This window comes from Sylvia atricapilla, chromosome 17 (genome assembly GCF_009819655.1).
Source record: "Sylvia atricapilla isolate bSylAtr1 chromosome 17, bSylAtr1.pri, whole genome shotgun sequence".
Lineage (NCBI taxonomy): Eukaryota > Metazoa > Chordata > Aves > Passeriformes > Sylviidae > Sylvia > Sylvia atricapilla.
Window position 1 is genome coordinate 4,292,648 of NC_089156.1, and position 17,558 is coordinate 4,310,205.

Genomic DNA, 17,558 nt, shown 5'->3' on the forward strand with positions numbered 1-17,558 from the left:
GCAGGATCTGTCCCCCCAGCACATCACCCTGTGATTTTCCCCACGGAGGATGTGGTGGGTCCCTTACAGAAGTGATGGAAGGGAAACTGAGGCAGGCAGCAGAGGGGCAGCACACTCAGGGGAAGGGACTTCTCCCAGTGCTTTGGGGCTGGATTCAGCCCCCCAAAATTTCCTCACACACCCCCACACACACCCAGGGAGCAAACAGAGTAAAAGCAGGTCTAAATAACTTTGCTGTTCCTGACATTTGGGCACTGCCTGCTGGAGCAAGCGGCACTAATTACTCTTTCCTCAGCCAGGCACAACGGGAGCGGGGGGGACCAGGGGCACCGCGGTGTTCCCAGCCCTGGGGACACCCTGGGGAGGGTTTGGGGTGTGGGTGGCCCTGTGCAGAGCACCACGGTCACCCCATAACATTTTAATCTCCATTTCGACAGGCTAAAGCTCTGTGTCTGCTCCTGTGTCAGCCTCAAGGCAGCAGGAACTTTGCAGCTGTGGAATACTGACTGCTTCGTGTTTCCTGAACAGGGAGATGGGCAACATCACGCACAACCCAAATGTTAAATGAGGAATGAAAAAAGAAAAAAAAATAAAGAGAGATAAAAATTGCCATTGTGAAGAAAAAAGAGCAAGAAGAGGTGGAAAGGGAAAGAGCAAGAAGGCCAAAAAAATTAATGAAAGGTTAGTTTGAAAAGCAGAGTTTTGTTTTTGATAATAAGGTGAGCATTGCCTTTAAGGGAACTGCGAGTTCTTTAACACTTTGAGGGATGAACTCCCACAAATGATTTTTTTTTCAAGTATTGTGAATAGTGCAGGCAGTGCCCTGGGCTCAGGGACCCACCGTGTTCCCCCAGCTCTCAGGAGCAGTGCCAGGCCTGGCTCTGCAAGAAACAGCAGTGGGGTTTCTCCTGGGAGCCCGAGGGTCAGCAATCCCTGGGAAAAGCTGGGAAAAGGACCATGGGGTAGAGCAGAGCTGCACCCACCCGGGCTGGGGAGGATGCAGTGCCCTCCCCTGGCTCTGGTGGGGCAGGAGAAGCTGGAAAAGGACACAAAGGATGTCCCCAGAAGTGAAGGGCCTGGGCTGGGGAGGCACAAGTCCAGACCAAGAGAAGAGGCACCCAGGGAGGAGGGTGGCTCTGGGCTGGCTCCTCCGTGTCCCCTACCCCTGGTTTCCCCATCCATCGCCCACGGAGGGCACAGCCCCGGGCTGCCTGTGCTCAGCGCTGCCGGGCTGGCTCCAGCTGGGAACACACAATTATCTCCACAAACAGCCAGGCAAAGTGCTCCCTGGGCCCAGAGCCGCTGCTGCCATGGGACTGCATGAGTGAAGACGGGAAAATGGGGGAAAAAAGGGAAAAATTCAGAAAAGAGCAGGGAAGGATTCCCGTCACTTCTGTGTATCCTTGGGTGCCCAGATCCAGACTGTGCTGCTGAAGGTCCTTGTCCCACAGAAATGTCAGTGAAATCCCCTCAGGATCCAGTGCTTGAGTATTCTCCCTGGCTCTGAGCATCCTGGGTGGTGACACAGCTCAGCAATGTCCAGTCTGCTCAGGGCTGGGGTCCCCAGAGCCTCTGGGAGCAGGCAGGTGTCCATCAGTGCTGCCACAGGGAGAGCTGCTGGCACTGCTGGACACTCCCAGGCACCCTGGGGTGACTCCAGGTCTCCTAAACCTTCAAACCCATCACTGAAGTTTTTGTGTTTCCTCTAAAGCAGCCTGGGTGAGTTGGTGATGAGCTGCCCCCCTCCCAGGGCTCCTGTCCCCCAAACCCCCCTCTGGCACCCCCGGTTTGGGATGCCCATTCCAAGGCACTGCAGTGTCCTCATTCTTCTCCCTGTGAAATCTGGGCACATCTCAGCCCTGGTGTGCAGCTTCTGAGCAGAGAAAGATCCCTGAATCCTGGTGTCCCCTTCATCCCTGGTGTCCCCTTCATCCCTGGTGTTCCACCCCACCCTCTCCCAGCCCTCCCCTCCAGGTGCCAGGGCTGCTGGAAGCACAAGGGACATTTTTTGGAAGGGCCAGCTGAGGAGATGGAGCCAGGGGACAAACCTGGGCGGGGGTTTCTCAGCTCTGCTCATCTCCTGCTGGTGCCACCTGAGGGTTTGAAGGTTTGCAATGTCTGAACAGACAATTTGAAAAGCGAATTGTAAAAGCAGCCAGCTAGAGATGGGAGAAGCCCCATGGGCCCGGGGTTGGGGTATCCTGGACGTCCCTGAGCTGCTGAGTTGATCAGATGTGGCTCCCTGGGGTGGTTGTCAGGGTGACACTGGGAGCTTGGCCCTCAGCAGCACGAGGGCATCACTCTGAGTCCCCCCACCTACAGGGACGCCGAGGGTGCAGCATTTTAGGGGTGCTCCTAAAATCTCCCACCCCAAACCCTGAGCCAGCCCATCCGAAGTGCTCAGCCCTGATGGAAACAGTGGCATTTTCATGGATTCAGGCTCCAATTAACCTCAGTGTGAAACCCAACCTGGCCAGAGGCACTTCCCAGGGGGTCTGATGCCACAGGCAGATCCCAACACGGGGCTGCTCCCGAGGGCTGGAGGCAAAAGGCAGAGCTCCTCCTGGCACTGCAGAGATAGAGATTTCTTTCTTTTTCTTTTTTTTCCTTTTTTTTTTTTTTTTAGGAAAAAAAAAAGGGGGGTGGGAGGGGGGTAAAAAAAGGCCCTGTGTTTGCAGCCAACACGTGTAATCTGTTGCAGCCCTTGTCAGACAAAACAGTTTTGCCGTAAGACAGCGATTCCCAGAGGGGAAAGGGGCGAAGTGAAAATACTTTATCAGCTGCCTACATATGTAAAGCAGTACCCTGGTTGAAAAGCAAAGCCTCTTTCCCTCTGAAAGCTGGGAAGGGAGAGATGGGAGGCGAGTGCCTGGGAGCGGGGACAGGAATGACACAGGCACAAAGCCCAGCACAGCACAGCCCAGGCCTCCCTCCTAAAATGCTCTTATCTCCCTATCGGCCCCAAAAAAACTACCTGGCAGTGGAGAAGGAACAAAGCCAAACAAAACCCAGACGTGGCTCAGTTTAGGAAACTAAAAATATGGTTTTTAATGTACAGAATGTGGTTTTTAATGTACAGGAATGATTTAATTCAGATATTAGGGGCAGGTTCTGTCAGAGTCCCCAGGTCAGCAGGGAAGTGGCCATTGCTCCAGGTTCCTCTTCCCTCAGGTTGGGCTGAGATGAAGGGAATCACTCCCTGCCTGGATTTAAGAAGTGATGCTCAGGAGCTGCCAGCAGACAAGGGTTTTCCTTCCCCTCTGAATTTAAAGTCTGTTTCAAAGGCTGGGAATTCCAGGACCTGGACACAGGGCATAAATCAGCCCTTGGGCTGACAGGACGAGAGGACTCCACTGGCAACAAGTGGGCTGGCTCCTCATGGAGGCCTCTCCTGCTCCACCCATCAGCCAGAGACCTGAGAAGATGAGGAAAAAATAAATTAATTGCATGTAGCAGCTCCCTCAGTAGGACAGGGAGGGGACACGAGCAGGGCTGGGGGGACACGGAGCTGGGAGGGAGAGCCCAGGAGGGGCTGAGATCCTGGACACTTCCACGGATAGGGATGCACAGAGGCAGGAGGGGGAGAAGGAATGGGGTGGGGAGCAAAGAAAGGAGGGAAGCAGGAGAAGAAAGGACAGGGAAGAAGCAGCAGCGGGGGGAGAGGGAAGGAGCCTGGTGCGTGCCCATCTGGGCGATGCATCACACTGAAATTGTCCCGCATTAAAAATTCACCAGCCAGTGAATTTTCAAGGGATTTGTAGTAATTAGATGACAAAATGCTGGCAAATCTCAGGCTTGCCAAAGATGTTACTCAGGGGTCAAAGACTCGACACTTTTGGCTGGGTAATTTGTAAGTGTCAATCACACTCAGCCATCAGAGGGAAAGGAGAGATCCAAGGGCTGAATCCTAACGAAGTCCAAGGCTCCTGCCTGCTGTGGCCCCTCCTGCTGCCACCCAGGCCAGCAGGCCCCAGCTGGGACCACTCCGGGCTCACTTGGCTTCGGGTTTGTTAAATTAACATAAGAAACTTCCCAGGTTTTGTTTTTCAGCACTGATCTCTGGCGGGAGGAGCTCCTGCTCTGCTCCGCAGCTGCCCGGGGTGATGTTCCTGTCCTGCTCATGCTGCTGGGGGCAGAATGGGCTGTGACCCCCCTGGGCTGATGCCTCTGCAGCCCTGCACCAGTCCTGCCAATTGCTCCTGGGACAGTCCACCCTGGGGCTCACACACGGCTGAAAATGGAATTAAAGCAGCTCCTGCCTGCAATCTGCCTGTTCCTGCCTCCCCACTGGGTGTCACAGAGACTTTGGGGCCACCAAAGCAACCCCATGGGCTGTCTCTGCCTGTGCTGGCTCTGTTGAAAAGCCCAGGTTAATTCGGATCCAGCAGGACACTCCCAGCCCTGGTCGTGCCCCAGGCTGAGCCCATGGCAGCAGCTCATCCCACACACCCACCCAGAGCCTGCAGGAGAAATGAAATTTAAAAGTTTTCCACATCATCAGCTTAAAACCAGAGGACAAAGTACAAAAATCAATGTTTTGCCCCAAACACCAGGAGAGATCCCTGCCCCAGCAGGGGCAGAGCTCCAGTGTGGGCTCAGCTGTGCTGAGGCTGAGCTGAGGCTTTGCTGCCAGCTTTTGGGGGCAGAGGATGGCTCTGAGGGGGTGGCTGCCCAGCCCCACATCTCTCTCCTGGAGAGATTTTTGCCTTTAGTGGTCTGGTTTCTAAGCTGATGAAGCAGAAAAGCCCTGGATTTCTCAGCCTCAGGGGGATCGCTGCTAACAGGGACTGCACTTACCTCCAAAAAGATTTGGGATCAGCCAGTGTGGGAGAGGCAGGACCCTGCTCTCCTCTCCATCTCTCACAAAGCTGTCCTCTTACCCCTGCTAAACCCCACCTCCAGCTTTGGGCTGTGAGGGATGATTGCAGCTCTCAGGCAGGTTCTGGCCATCAGCTCCGAGGTGCTGAGGCACCAAGCAGCACCATCACTCCCCAAGGGAAAGCACTGCACACCCCAAACTCCCTTCCACTGCAGGAAGCCAAACCACAGAGGAAAGAAAGCTAAAGGAGCTTTGTTTGCTCCATCCCTCCCTGAATTTCCTGTGTTCTTAATGCAGTGGTGTGGGGAGGGGAGAGATGGGGAAAGGGAAGGGGAAAGGGAAAGGAAATCCCCCCTGGACAGAGCTGCTGTGCTTTAGCTGAATGCAGAGGCATTCCTTGCTGCAGGCCAGCAGGACTGGGAGAGCTGCAAAAGGAGCCAAAGCAGCAGTGTGATGCTCCCCAGCCACTGTGCTGGAGCTGAGGGGACTGGGAACGTGGCTGGAGGTTCCTGCTCGGTTTCAAAAGTCATTCAGCAGCTGCAAAACACCTTGAAGGGGCAGCCTTCCTCCAACTTCTCATCAGCTGCACTTCCAGCTCCTACTCTGTATATTTAAAAGCCCAAATCATGGGCTGAGGTCAGCAGGGGTCTGAAATGAGGGGTTTCTTCATGGTTTTATCCTCACTTGATCTCACAGCGTTTTCAGATGCTGCTGGAAGAGTATTTGTTGGGAAGGAGCAGGAGTGACTCTGCCTGTCACTGCTCTGACCAGTGCTGGGCACTGGGGAGCCATTCCCTGCTCCCAGGGGGTGTCCATGGATGTTCCCTCCCTGTCAGAGCCTGCTGCTGGCAGAGGAAGACCCCCAGCCCCACCCCACCACACCTGAACACAGCTCCTACCACTGCCCCACTCGCTCTTGCAGGAGAAAATTAACCAGAAAATGCCAAATTGTAGTTGAGGGAACACAAAGAAAACACTTTTCCTCTCAGATCACCTCTCCTGACACACACCACAGCCCTTACTGCCCTCCCACTCTGTCCCAGCAGCTTTGCTAAACCCTGAGCTGGGGATGATGGCACATGTGGGGACATGGTGACGCTGGCTCTGCACCCCCCTGGTCCACACCCATCCCCAGCAGCCCACCATGGTCTTGGGGCTGGAACAGAGAGACAAACCTAATTACATGGCACTAATTATGGCCTGTGGAACGTAGGGACTGTGCTCCTGCAGCTCCCAGGGGAGGTGACACTCCCCTCTCCAGGGTCCTCCCCACCTCCCTGCTCCTGTGCTGGCATCACTTCCCGTTTGTCACCGATTCAGGTCACACCGTGCACACCCCCTCGTGCTCTGCCTCCCTTCCCAGCTCCAGTTTGGGGTGAGAGCCTCCCTGATTAGCCAATTTGGATCCCTATTTACTGTGAATTACTGAGCCTGATTATTATTCATGGCTGGTGAAGGCTGAGATCTCAAGCCCGGCCATGCGATTTCTCTTCCTTTCCAATGCATATATTTAGGGAAAAGAGGAGGCAGAGTGCCTCAGCCAGGGAAGCTGCAGCTGCCTCCTCCTCCTCCTGCTGCTGCATTTCCTGCTGAGGAAGGTGCTGGTGGATGCTGGCATGTGGTCCCAAATGCTGGTCATGGGTAAAGTCTGGATGTGTTGGAATATTGGTCCCTTCCGACTCCCTTCTCCTGGGATCCTGTGATGAAGGAGAAGCTCCCCAAATCTCCCAGCCAGCATCCAAATCAACTCTCTCAGTGTGCATTTGGAAATTCTTCCTGAAGTCCAGCCTGAAGCTCCCTCAGGAGATGGCAGAGCTCCAGGAGTCAGCAGCTGGGCTGGAAAGCAGCAGGGAATACAAGACCTTCCTGCAGCCCTGGCAAAGGGGGAGTGAACAGCATTTATGGGGCTTGCTTGGCCCTACGTGCTTCCCAGACCTCATTCCATGGGAACTCTTGGAAAGAAGACCAGGCAAGATGGGACTGAAAGGATGGAAGAGCTGGAATTCCTGAATTTAGGCGGGAGCAGTGCAGTGGTGATGAAAAGAAACCACCAAGGGCTCCCAGATGCTGCCTGCCTGTCCCTGCCAGCTCTCCTGCCTGCTCCTATGGGACACAGAGGGAAACAGATGGTGGTGAGGGGTTTTCCAAAGGGAATGGGTCACTTTGGGCCCCCACAGGGCACCGTGGCACAGCAGAGAGGGGCTGGCAGTGCCCAGCAGACCCAGGCTCCCTCTGTGCCTTGCCTGGCTTTGCTTGCTGTCCCCGTAAGGAGATAAAAGCCCACACAGGCCTCTGGCAACAGGCAGCAATGAGGGAGAGCTGCTTCTACATTAAAACCCCTTAACCCTCTCATTCAGTAAAAAAGCTGCATTTGAATAATATCCTAATCCAATTGCAGAGCTGGCCCTGGGGAGGGGGATCCGGAGCCTGCCTGGGGAGCAGCTGCAGCAGCTCCTGCTCTGTCCAGCTCGCCAGGTCTCGCCCTGGATGAAGCTGTCACAGCCTGACAGAAACCCACTGGGCAAGGCAGACAGTGGGCTTCAACCCCCCAGGGAGCCTGCACCGTGCCCCAGCGGCCAGAACTGAGTGTAAACCCCTCATCTGAGCTCTCTGGTGGGGAGAGCACAGCCCAGAGAGCCCATCTGGGGGGGCTGTACCCAGCTCCCATCTGCAGAGCCAGGGCTGATGGATGACTCTGGCCTGGAGCTGCTCATCTTCTCTGCCACCAGCACAGCCTGGCCCCAGCACCTGCCCCCCAAAAAGGACACCCAGGTGGGCAGCACACCCTCCCTGTGCCCAGCTCTGCCCAGGGAGCACAGGGCAGCTGAGGGGTGACAGGCACACACGGTGACACTGACCCTGGGGTGTCAAGAGCCAGCAGAACGAAGGGGACAGGGACAGCTCATCCCAGTCCAGTTCCAACCATCAGTGTGCAATCATTTGGTACAGACAAAACCTTCTTGAATAATAAAGAAGCAACTATTCCCCCTCCCAGAGCAAACAAGAGCACTGCAGCAGCACTGCCGAGGCTCAGGACCAGGGGGAGGCTGTTCCCTGCTTTAGCTCCGTGGACAGGTAAGAGAGTTTGCATTATCTTATCATTAGCATTGCTCCAGATCAGGGGGAAAAAAGAAAACAGCCAGTGGGGAGTGCTGGATTTCTGCAGACCTACTTAAGTGATCATTTTAATTCAGGTGTATTCTTGTTTTTACAGGATTCCTGCTGTAATTTCAGGGGTGCGACGTGTGGGATTCTCAATACGTAACAAAGAAGTGGAGCAGGAATTAACTCCAACTGTCCTCCAGAGCTGTGATCAGCACTTCCATAATTAATGTCCAGGCACATGTATATCTGTGTACACATACACAGCTCCCCCCAACTCACATCAAACAGATTTCCTTGATACCAAATTGCCTGAAAAATTAACCAATGTCAAACTGCTCCACGAGATAAGTATCATTAAGGGAAAAAGAAAATCTTCATTATGTTTGAAGGTACAGGGAAAAAAAACCTTATGAATGTTTTCCAGCCTGTTCCCAGCCTGGGAAATAACATGTTTTAAAACATATCAAAGGGTTAAATTAATTTTCATTAAAATTTAAATTTGAGAAGGCTCCCTCTCCTCTTTCCTCCCTCCTCCCCCTTTGAACGTTTGACTGGCAACCATTTCATATTTCAATCTCGGCAGAACAAATTGAATTAGATGTTGAAACCAAACTCTGCTCTGTTCTCTAAAGCCTACATGCTCTGCTTGTGCTAATCCTTTTCGTCGCCACTGCAGACCTCAGAGACACTCAGCAAGAAACCTGCCCTGCCACAAAAGACAATGAAGGAAAAAAGGGGAAAAAAAAAACCAAACCAAAAAAACCAACCCAGGAAAAAAACCCCAGGGGAAAATCCAAGCCCAACCTGCAATGCTGCAGAGCTTTGCTGAAGTCATGTGCTGGGAGGGGACCCTGCCTGGCTTCTCTGCCCTGTGTGCTGGGCATGGGCTGGTCCTGCACAGCCAGGATGGTCAAACATCCCTGCTGAAGCGAGGTTTAATTCAGCTGAGGCTGGAGCTTCCCTGCAGGGACCCCCTGGTGCAGGGTGTGAAGGCAGTGGGGAACAGGGACAGGAATGCCACTCATCAACGGCAAGCAAAAAAAGGGGGAATAAAGCTTGTCACCACTTCAGGTGACACTGCCACCCTCTCTGACAACACTGCTTCCAAACCCGTGCCTCAGTTTCCCCACTTGCTGCACGGCTGGTGCTGCTCTGCAGGATGAGGGTGTTACACCACAGCCCTGACACATCCCAAAGGGGTATCCCTGAGTTTTGGTGTGTCCTCTGAGCCAGCACTCCCAGGTCCTGGCAGGAGTGGCTTGGGAAGGGTTTGGGAAGCCTCTCAGTGGCAGCAGTTTGGGGGACCAGCAATGGGTGTCCCACCTGTGGTCCCTGGGAGTGCAGCCTCAGTGCCGAGCCCTGGTTTTGGGGATTCTGCAGAGAAGCTGGGGTAGGACATGTCTGTTAGCTCAGGGCTGGGCTGTGAGCAGCACTGTGTGTCCCACCCTGGGGCTGGCTGCTGGACAAGGTGTGCACAGCACACACACCCGGGGGCACCCCCACATCACAGCTGGACAGATGTTCCCCCAAAGCCCTCCCTGGAGCAGGCAGTGCTGGTTTAACCCAGCTCAGGCGATGTGAACAGGGCTCCTGTCACACACCCAGGGTTTCCTGTGCCCACAAACACACACAAAGGACACCACGAGCCCATCTCACCTCCACTGAACCCGCACAGGGTGAGCTCAGGGGGCTCGAAAAGCTGACAGGGGCTGGCAGGACTGCAGGGTTTGACCTCAGGGAGCCCTTTCATCCCGGCTCCCTCCTCCCATCCCGTGTTTTCCAGCCCTGAGGTGCTACCCCAAGACACACCAAGGAGGAGTGATGGCAGCCAGAAAGGGTGTGGTGCTTTTGGAGGAAGAGAAGCCATGGAGTTTTTGGTGCTGGCAGGGAAGAGGCCTTTGCCAAACGATCTGTGACATGGTGGCAGCTGCAGGTTGGTGTCCAAACAGGGACTTTTGATTTTTTGGCAGTCCATCTGTTCTCCCCCAGCCACAGGGAGGGAGAATTCACACCCTGGCAGCAATTCCTGCTGCAGCAGAAATTCTGCTGCCTTCCCCTGTGGGGCTGCCAACAGCCAGGGGAGCACACAGAACACACCAGGGCATGCACTCACTTCAACACAGGGCCCAAACCGAGCCCAAAACCGGGGTGCAACCCCTGGGAGCCCAGCCAGTAGCCTGGGGGAGAGGAAAAGGGTGGGATCCCTGCTTGGAGGTTGCTGAGACTTTGGAATTCCACCTTCTCCTGCTCCTGGTGCTGCCCACCCTGCAGCAAACCAGGTCACTGTGACCTTCAGGGCCAGCTGTGCCCACCCCGGCCCCACTGCCCCAGTACCCACCTCAGCAGACCCCTGGCAGCTGTCAGATGTCCTCATCCTTGTCACTGTCCTCCTCTTCCAGGTGCTCCATGATTTCACTCAAAAACTCTGATCGTTTTTTCTTCTTTGGGGAGTCTGTCCAGGCGCGGGTGGGAGCCAAGGGGGGAAGAGGAAAAGCAAAAATTACTGCCTGGACCCTCATACCTGGGAGGGGCTGAGGGGGCTGGAGGTAGCAGGATCCCCTTCCAGGTAAAGCTCATCAAGTATCACCTACTTCTCCTCCCCAGCCAGGCCCTGGCAGGAGCTGGGATTCCAATTCCTCCCACCCGTGCTTTAGTTCACAGGCTGGGAGGCAAACAGCATCCAAAGAGGTGATGGTGATGCCAACCCTTCTGCTGACCCCAATTCACCGTGGAACTCACCAATTCCCTGTGGGAAAGTGGCTGTAAACCTAACCAGGGGCTCAGCAGGGCTCTTGGCAGGACACAGCCTCGCTGAGACCACCCCATCCCAGCAGCCCAGTGCACATCCCTGAGCTCATGGTGGGACCGTGTCCCTGCTCTGCCCCTCCTGCCCCACACCACAGCGCTGTCCTGGCACCCAGCACCAGGCACACATCCTCCCCAAGGGATGCAGGAGAGGGGAGAGTCCTGGGGGGACCTGGGGGAACATCCCAACCCCGGCAGCAGCTCCCAGCACCGAGGTGACAAAGCCATTTGGTCCCTGATGTGAGGCTGACATGCTCCTTTCTGCCGGGCAAGCAGTGCCCTCCCGGCAGGAGCCGTGGCACAGCCCCCTCTCCCCCCCTGGCTCCCCAGCTCTCTCGCAGCACATGGAGAACAGCTGTTTAAATCCTGCTTTCAGACATCAAAAGCCTCGCTGGGTTTCTCAAACAAACAAACATACCATAGGACTAAAGAAAAGGTGTAAAATAAATAAATGGAACAAGCTGTGCATTTTCTTTTAGTATTACAGCTGCTGCGGGAGATAAACAACAAGTAAATGTCACAAAACATCAATACAGAAGAAATTAACCTGACAAAAGCTCACATCCCCCCCCCCCTCCGCCTCCCCCCAACTCCCAACAATTTTGCATTTCTGGAGTTCCCATCGAATGATTTTATTTTTCAATTAATGCCTTGACAGAGAGCCAGAACCTGCCTCCCTTCTCCCTGGGGGCTGTGGGGATGGGAGGGGGACAAGGGTGCTGAAGGACCCCACTGCCCTCCCAGCACCCACCCCACTGAGCTCAGGGGAGCCCAGGGGGCCACAAGGTGCCACCTCAAGACCCTCCAGCAGCTCTTCCCAGTTCAATCACCAAAGGCACAGGGGATAACCAACCCCGGAGCGAGGTGCCAGCTCAGCAGTTCTCCCTCTCCTTCACTCTGCTCCCAGCTCTCCGGCTTTGGAATGGCACCAAATGTGGTCTCATCTCCCACATCCACTGTGGGGAGCGTGTCCTGTACCCCTTCCCAAGCCAGCCCTTCCCAAGCAGAGCCGGGCAGGCCCCTCATGGAGATCCTGTGATGCTGAGGCTGCACAGAGAGGAAAGGCTGGATGTGGGATGCTGGGCGCACAGGGAGCATCCCACAGCAGAGCAGGACCTGCCATGGCGTGGGCAGGGCTGTGGCAGGGAAATTCCCCCCGCTGCATCCCCCAGATTCACCGGCTGGGCCACGGGGAGCACCCGCAGCATCCTCCTCTTGTCTAACAAGGGGAAAATAAAAAACCCAGGAGAGGGTGGGGAAGCGAATTGGTTCAACTTCCTTCCGTTCTGCTGCTCCAAGCTGGTTAAGGTTTGCCCGCTAACGATCCCATTTGCTTCCTTTAAACAATGGGCCAAGCCGGCGGGGGTGGGCCGGGAGGGGGATTACCACGGGATTAGAACGTGGCAGGGTTGCGGATGCCACGCTAATCCTGCAGGGTTTTACTCTCCGGGCTCCGGCATGTGTTTGCATTAGTTACAGATGCTCTTGGAAAAAAAAAAATAAAAAAAAAAAAAAAAATAAAAAAAAAAAGAAAAAGAAATAGGAAAGGACAAAGGAGAAAAAAAAAAAAAAAAAAAAAAAAAAGAAAAAGGGAGCCCGGCGGTTGGGAGGTGAGCGGAAAGGAAACCTGGGGGTCTGCAGCCAGAGGAGGAGCAAAGGTGATGGAGGCAGGAGCAAACTGGGAAAGGTGATGGAGGCAGGAGGACTTTCCCACCCTGCCGGGAGGATCAGGACCATGCCTTCCCTGGCCATCCCCCGCTTCCAGCAACAACTGTAAATAACCAGGGATGAGCCACAGCGGGGCTCGGCTGCTTTACACCCACCCACAGCTGCCCCCCTCCTCACACACCTCCCTCATTCACCCTCCCGATCAACCCCCCCGCCCTACCACAAGCCATTCCTTCCCCTCCCGGCGTGGTGAAATTCCCCATCTGTCAATTTAATTCTTTGATCGATGGCAAGGAGCAGGAGAAGCGGCCCGGCACAGCTGGTTTCCCAAGTTAGGCCTGGCGGGAGAGCGCACTGAACGCCGGAATTGTCACTTAGTGCCATCGGGAGCCAGCGCCGTCCCCGCACGGCCCCGGGCTCCCGGGAGAGCTGAGTGTGCCCAGGGCACGGCAGAGCTTCCCCCGCTCGCCACTCCTCCAGGATGGGGCTGGAGCCGTGGGGCTGGGATTTGGGATGTGCAGGGGCGAGCCTGGAGTGTTGTTCCTGCACAGGGCACAGATCCACGGCTGTCCCTTGCCCCAGGGCTGGCAAATTCAGCTGCTGGCCAGCTAACCCTAACCCCTAACACTAACTCTAAACCCTAACCCTAACCCCTAACCTGAACCCTAAACCCTAACCCCTAACCCTAACCTTAACCCTAACCCCAACCCTAAACCCTAACACTAGCTCTAAACCCTAACCCCTAACCTGAACCCTAAACCTAACCTCTAACCCTAACCCCAAACCTTAACCCTAACCCTAAACCCTAACCCTGGGATCCCTTGGCCCCAGAGCCAGGACAGCCACCCTGCCTGTTTCCAAAGCATCAGTGATCCTTGTTTTGCAAAGGGAGGATCTCCCTGCCCAAGTCGGGATTTGTCACCTGTCCCTGCCCTGCTGTGGCATTGTCACAGCCCTGCTCCAGGTTATGGGCTGCACTAGAGGTTCCAGGGATGACTGCTGGCCAAGCCTTCCCTGGCTTCTCCTTGCCACGGTGAGATTCACCGGGTTTATCCACAGCAGTATCAAACCTGGCCTGTCCCTGGCCAAGCCCTCGGGCTCTGCAGCCACCTTGCAGCAGTGGGTCCCCTCACATTAAATGTGGGGTGCAAACAAAACTCAAAGGGTTTTTTTTCCCCTAATGTCAGAGTGTCCTGCCCCAGGAGGAAGAGCAGAAACTCTCAGAAATGAGCAAAACCCCTTAAAGCCCTCCCAGGCTGGGGGTGCAAGGCTGAGGTCTCAGGCCTCAGGGCTGGGCTGTGGCTTCACTCCTGACAGAATTACTGAAACCACCCGTGGCAGTCAGTGACCACTCCTGGGCTCCTCACTTTCTCCTGGAACATTACAAAGCCTCAGAACAAGCCATAAAGAATGACCTGAAAACTACACAAAATGGGAAGGAAGCCTATTCCATTTTATTGCATCTATTAGACCTATTGAAAAGACAGCTCAGAAGTGGCTTGATTGCCATGACAAATGCCTGCATGGAGAAAAGATTTGGGAGACCAGACCTCTCCTTCACAAATAACAGCAGAGACCTGGAACTGGAAGCCCAATCTCTCTAAATGGTCTCTAGAAATAAGGTGTGTAATTGTAGCAGAGAGCAGGCAGTGGTAGGATACGTCTGTCAAAGCCCAGGTCAGGACTTTGAAATACTAAGACAAAGATGATGAGGCTGACATTAGAGCTGGGGACACCACAGACCTCGGTCTTGATTGTTTCCTGAGGCCTGAAGACCCCAAATTATCTTTTCTTTCCCATTCCCAGCTCAGGATGGGGACCTGGCCACTGCAGCCTGCAAAGCTGTGGAAAAACCCTCACAATTCACCCATGCTGTGGTGGGACAAAAGAACTCATGGGACATTCATGAACAGCACAGGGATGGCTGAGCTCTCCTGTGCCTCGTGGGGAGAGGAGGAGACTTGGGCAAACGGGGATCAGTAGGAAAAAGCCTGGTTTCTGGTGCCAGCAGTGAGAGGAGATGCATGGTCTCAGCCCGGCTGTTTGGTGCTGTGTGTGATCCTCTCCATCCCTGCTCCATGTGGGAAAAGCAGCCTCTAGCCGTGCCAGGGAGGAAAGCTGAAGGAGTATCCTCCTTCCAGGGGGCTGCAGGCAGAGTGCTGGCAGCCTTTTTTCCCCTCTTTATCCCTGTCACCCTCAGCACACCCACAGAAAGGAAGGGTGCAGCTCCTGCCTCACCTCAGAGCCACTGCACAGCCCCCAGTGCCCTGAAATCAGGAGCAGGCACTTCCCAAGGGGATAAATCCCACCCTGCAGCCTGCCAGTGCGGCACAGATAGGCTGAGACCTGGTCCCAGGCCCCAGTCAGATTCTGGTGCCCACAGGTGTGCCCCAGCCTGGCACAGATCCCCCGTGGCACATCCTGCTCTGCCACAGCATTAGCCACCGGCAGTTTTGCCAGGGCTGGAGCCACTGGACGTTCCTGAGACAGGCTGGAGCACAGCAGGGATTGTGTTTCCATCCTATTTCCCATCCCTAAAGATGGGGAGTGGTAGCCTTGCTCCTGTTTCTCAGCTGAGACCCCGCAGCCACTTCAGCTCCAAGGCTGCATTCCTGCTGGAATGTGAACATGCTCTTCCTGCTGCCCTCCTCAGGGCCCCAGCTCGGTGAGGAAGAGCCCAGATGAGGAGGCTGGGGCAAAGGCAGGCAAAAATCGGGAATAAGCAGGGCTTGGGGGAGGTGGCAGAGCTCACAGCCACATCTGCTGAGAGTCTGCGAGGAGCCTAAAGCCAAGACTGTTAATTTCTCCCTACACTGAGCAGAGTGGAAAGGGGGGAAGGAGATCCTAAGATAAAACTGGGTGCTGAAGATAAAACTGGGTGCTTGAAACATCTTCCCTGCTGCTCTCTCCATCCAGGTGGAGCAAGCACGACATGTGCCCACTCCAGTTCTGGGTGGGCACACCCACCCTCAGCCCTGCCAGCACCAAACTGCAGCTTCCCCATCCTGGAGTAACCAGCCTTGCACTATTCCAGAACACTGGGATCACTGAATAACCGAGATGTGCTGCTCTTCCCTCACCAGGGATGTGCAGCCCCACAACTGCTGCCAAACCCCTGGGCCATGGGCACGTGGTGACGGAGAAGGGCAGCTGGGAGGGGGACGCAGGAGGAGCAGCATTGATCTCCAGCTTAGCCCTGCAGCCCAGGGGAGCCCTTCCTACATAAATATTTGCCAAGCAATGCATTTGTGCCTGTCGATGGCTGTCAATAGCAGCCTGCAGTGCTGTCATCTGCGGAGCTGTCACTCCCAGCAGCCCGAGCCAAGCAGCCCCTTCTGCATCCCAACCCCTCAGCACACAGTTTTCCCTTTCAAACCCCGGTGCTGTGTGCCCAGAGCCTGTCCCCAGCCCAGCAGCCAGGGATGCAGCGCTGTGGCGGGCGGGTGGCACAGGCAGAGTTAACACCTCACGGGCAGAGCTGTCACACAAAGCCCTGGCCTGGCTGCCTGTCCCTGCCCGCTGAGGCTGCAGCAGCTCTCCCTGGCAGCCCAGTGAGTGCTGGCTGTGGCTTACCGTGGAAGTGCTGGGCGGTTTTGCGGCGCAGGGCCTCCAGAGTCTCCTCCGTGTCCGCCCACTCCAGCACCAGCCTGCGGCCGTACAGGTGAGTGCTGTGGCACAGGGCCGTGAAGGCTTTCTGCAGGGGGAAAAGAGAGCAAAAGGAGTTAAAGGAGAAAATAAGGACAGGAGGGAAGGTAAAAATGTCCATCCCTCAGCCCTGGAGCGGAAAGGCCACCGGAGAACATCGTACTGGGAACGCTTTGCTCTGATGGGGCAGGATCCATCTCCATCAGAGGCTCTGACTCGATCATTTATCTTCTCTGTACTTGCAGCAGAGCAAATTGCCATCACCACTGCTGCAGGCTGGAATCCAGCACAGGATGGGACCACCCTGAGCTGGGAATGCTGCAGCCTCTGGAGCTTTGGGTCAGCACCTGGGTGGGACCTTGTGGCTCCCTGGCACCCTGTCCTCTGCTAGAACACAAAGCACAGCTCAGCTGCCACACAGAAGTTCCTTTCTGCTCTGGAAGCAAGTTGGAAAACTGCCATTCTCCTGCCAGCCATTTGGTGACTTGGCCATGCTGGCAGCCGATGTGGCAACACAGAAGTCCTCTGCTCTTTCTGCCTGTGGTGGTTTGCTCTACTGCAGAAATCCAGAGGTTTCCTGGTGTTAGATCCCTTTAGTAACACCCATACAGCTGTGATCTCTTGGTAGTGTTGAATACAAACCTGCCAGCCAGCCCAGAGCTCAGATGGCTTTCTCTGTCCATAGGCAACCACCAGAGACACTCAGAAAACACTGACTCAGTCCAGGAAGTTTGATTTTGTCTTTATTTCCCACAGAACTTCAAGGAAAGTATATTTGCCCACAATGCAAATACACAAACCCAGTGGCCAAATATTTTTATGCCCAAGGGCCAACAAAGTGCTCCACACTAAAGGCTGGGCATGGGGGGGGAGAAATGCCCCAAATGCTTTTTTTAAAAACCCCAGCTAAGGCTGGGATTAGCTCAGGTTTCTGAGCTCTGCAAACTCATGTCCCTGGAACAAAAATGGCAGCTCTAGGATCAGACAGATACACATCCTGCTGTCCAGCAGGGACCTGAGCCACCTACCTGGAGGTCCCCAAACCAGCTCCCAAGCTGTCCTGTAGAAACCCTCATCTCTCCTCTGAGCCACCTGCTACAAGTGAACCACTCTGAACTCTGAACCACTGCAGCTGTCCCCAAATGCCACATCTCTGTGAGAGGCTTGTCCTGCTTTGCTGCCCACAGCTGCTCCTCAGGACCCTCCTTGAGTTGCTGGTTATGAAATGCCTAAAAACCCCCCATTTCCAGCAACCAGCACCCAGTAACCTGAGTTTTCCTCTCTTTCCAAAGTCCCTTCATTCATATAACCCTCATGGGCTATAAACCAGCGATGAGGAGCACCAGCTCCACCTGCTCCATGGCATGGCTGAAATTCCCAGCACCATCCCAGCACCCCCAGCTCCCCGGGGGGATCCTGGCAGGGCAGAGTGCCCCCTTTTCCAGGGGCACATTCCTCCTAGAAGAGCTGCAAGCTCCAGCTGTTTTTATTTGCTGCTGCTGTGTTTTCAAGGCCT

At 55.1% G+C, this 17,558-nt stretch overlaps 1 protein-coding gene across 1 annotated transcript in view; it reads right to left on the bottom strand.

Moving 5' to 3' along the window:
- Positions 1 to 3,023: 3,023 nt before the first annotated feature.
- Positions 3,024 to 17,558, bottom strand: part of RBM19 (RNA binding motif protein 19) — a 51,782-nt gene continuing 37,247 nt past the window's right edge. The window contains exons 23-25 of the mRNA XM_066331325.1: positions 15,971 to 16,091; positions 10,263 to 10,376; positions 3,024 to 3,415 (exon numbers count right to left, since the gene is read on the bottom strand). Coding sequence (XP_066187422.1) covers positions 10,285 to 10,376; positions 15,971 to 16,091 — 213 coding nt within the window. The 3' untranslated portion in view covers positions 3,024 to 3,415; positions 10,263 to 10,284. The remainder of the gene's footprint in view (positions 3,416 to 10,262; positions 10,377 to 15,970; positions 16,092 to 17,558) is intronic.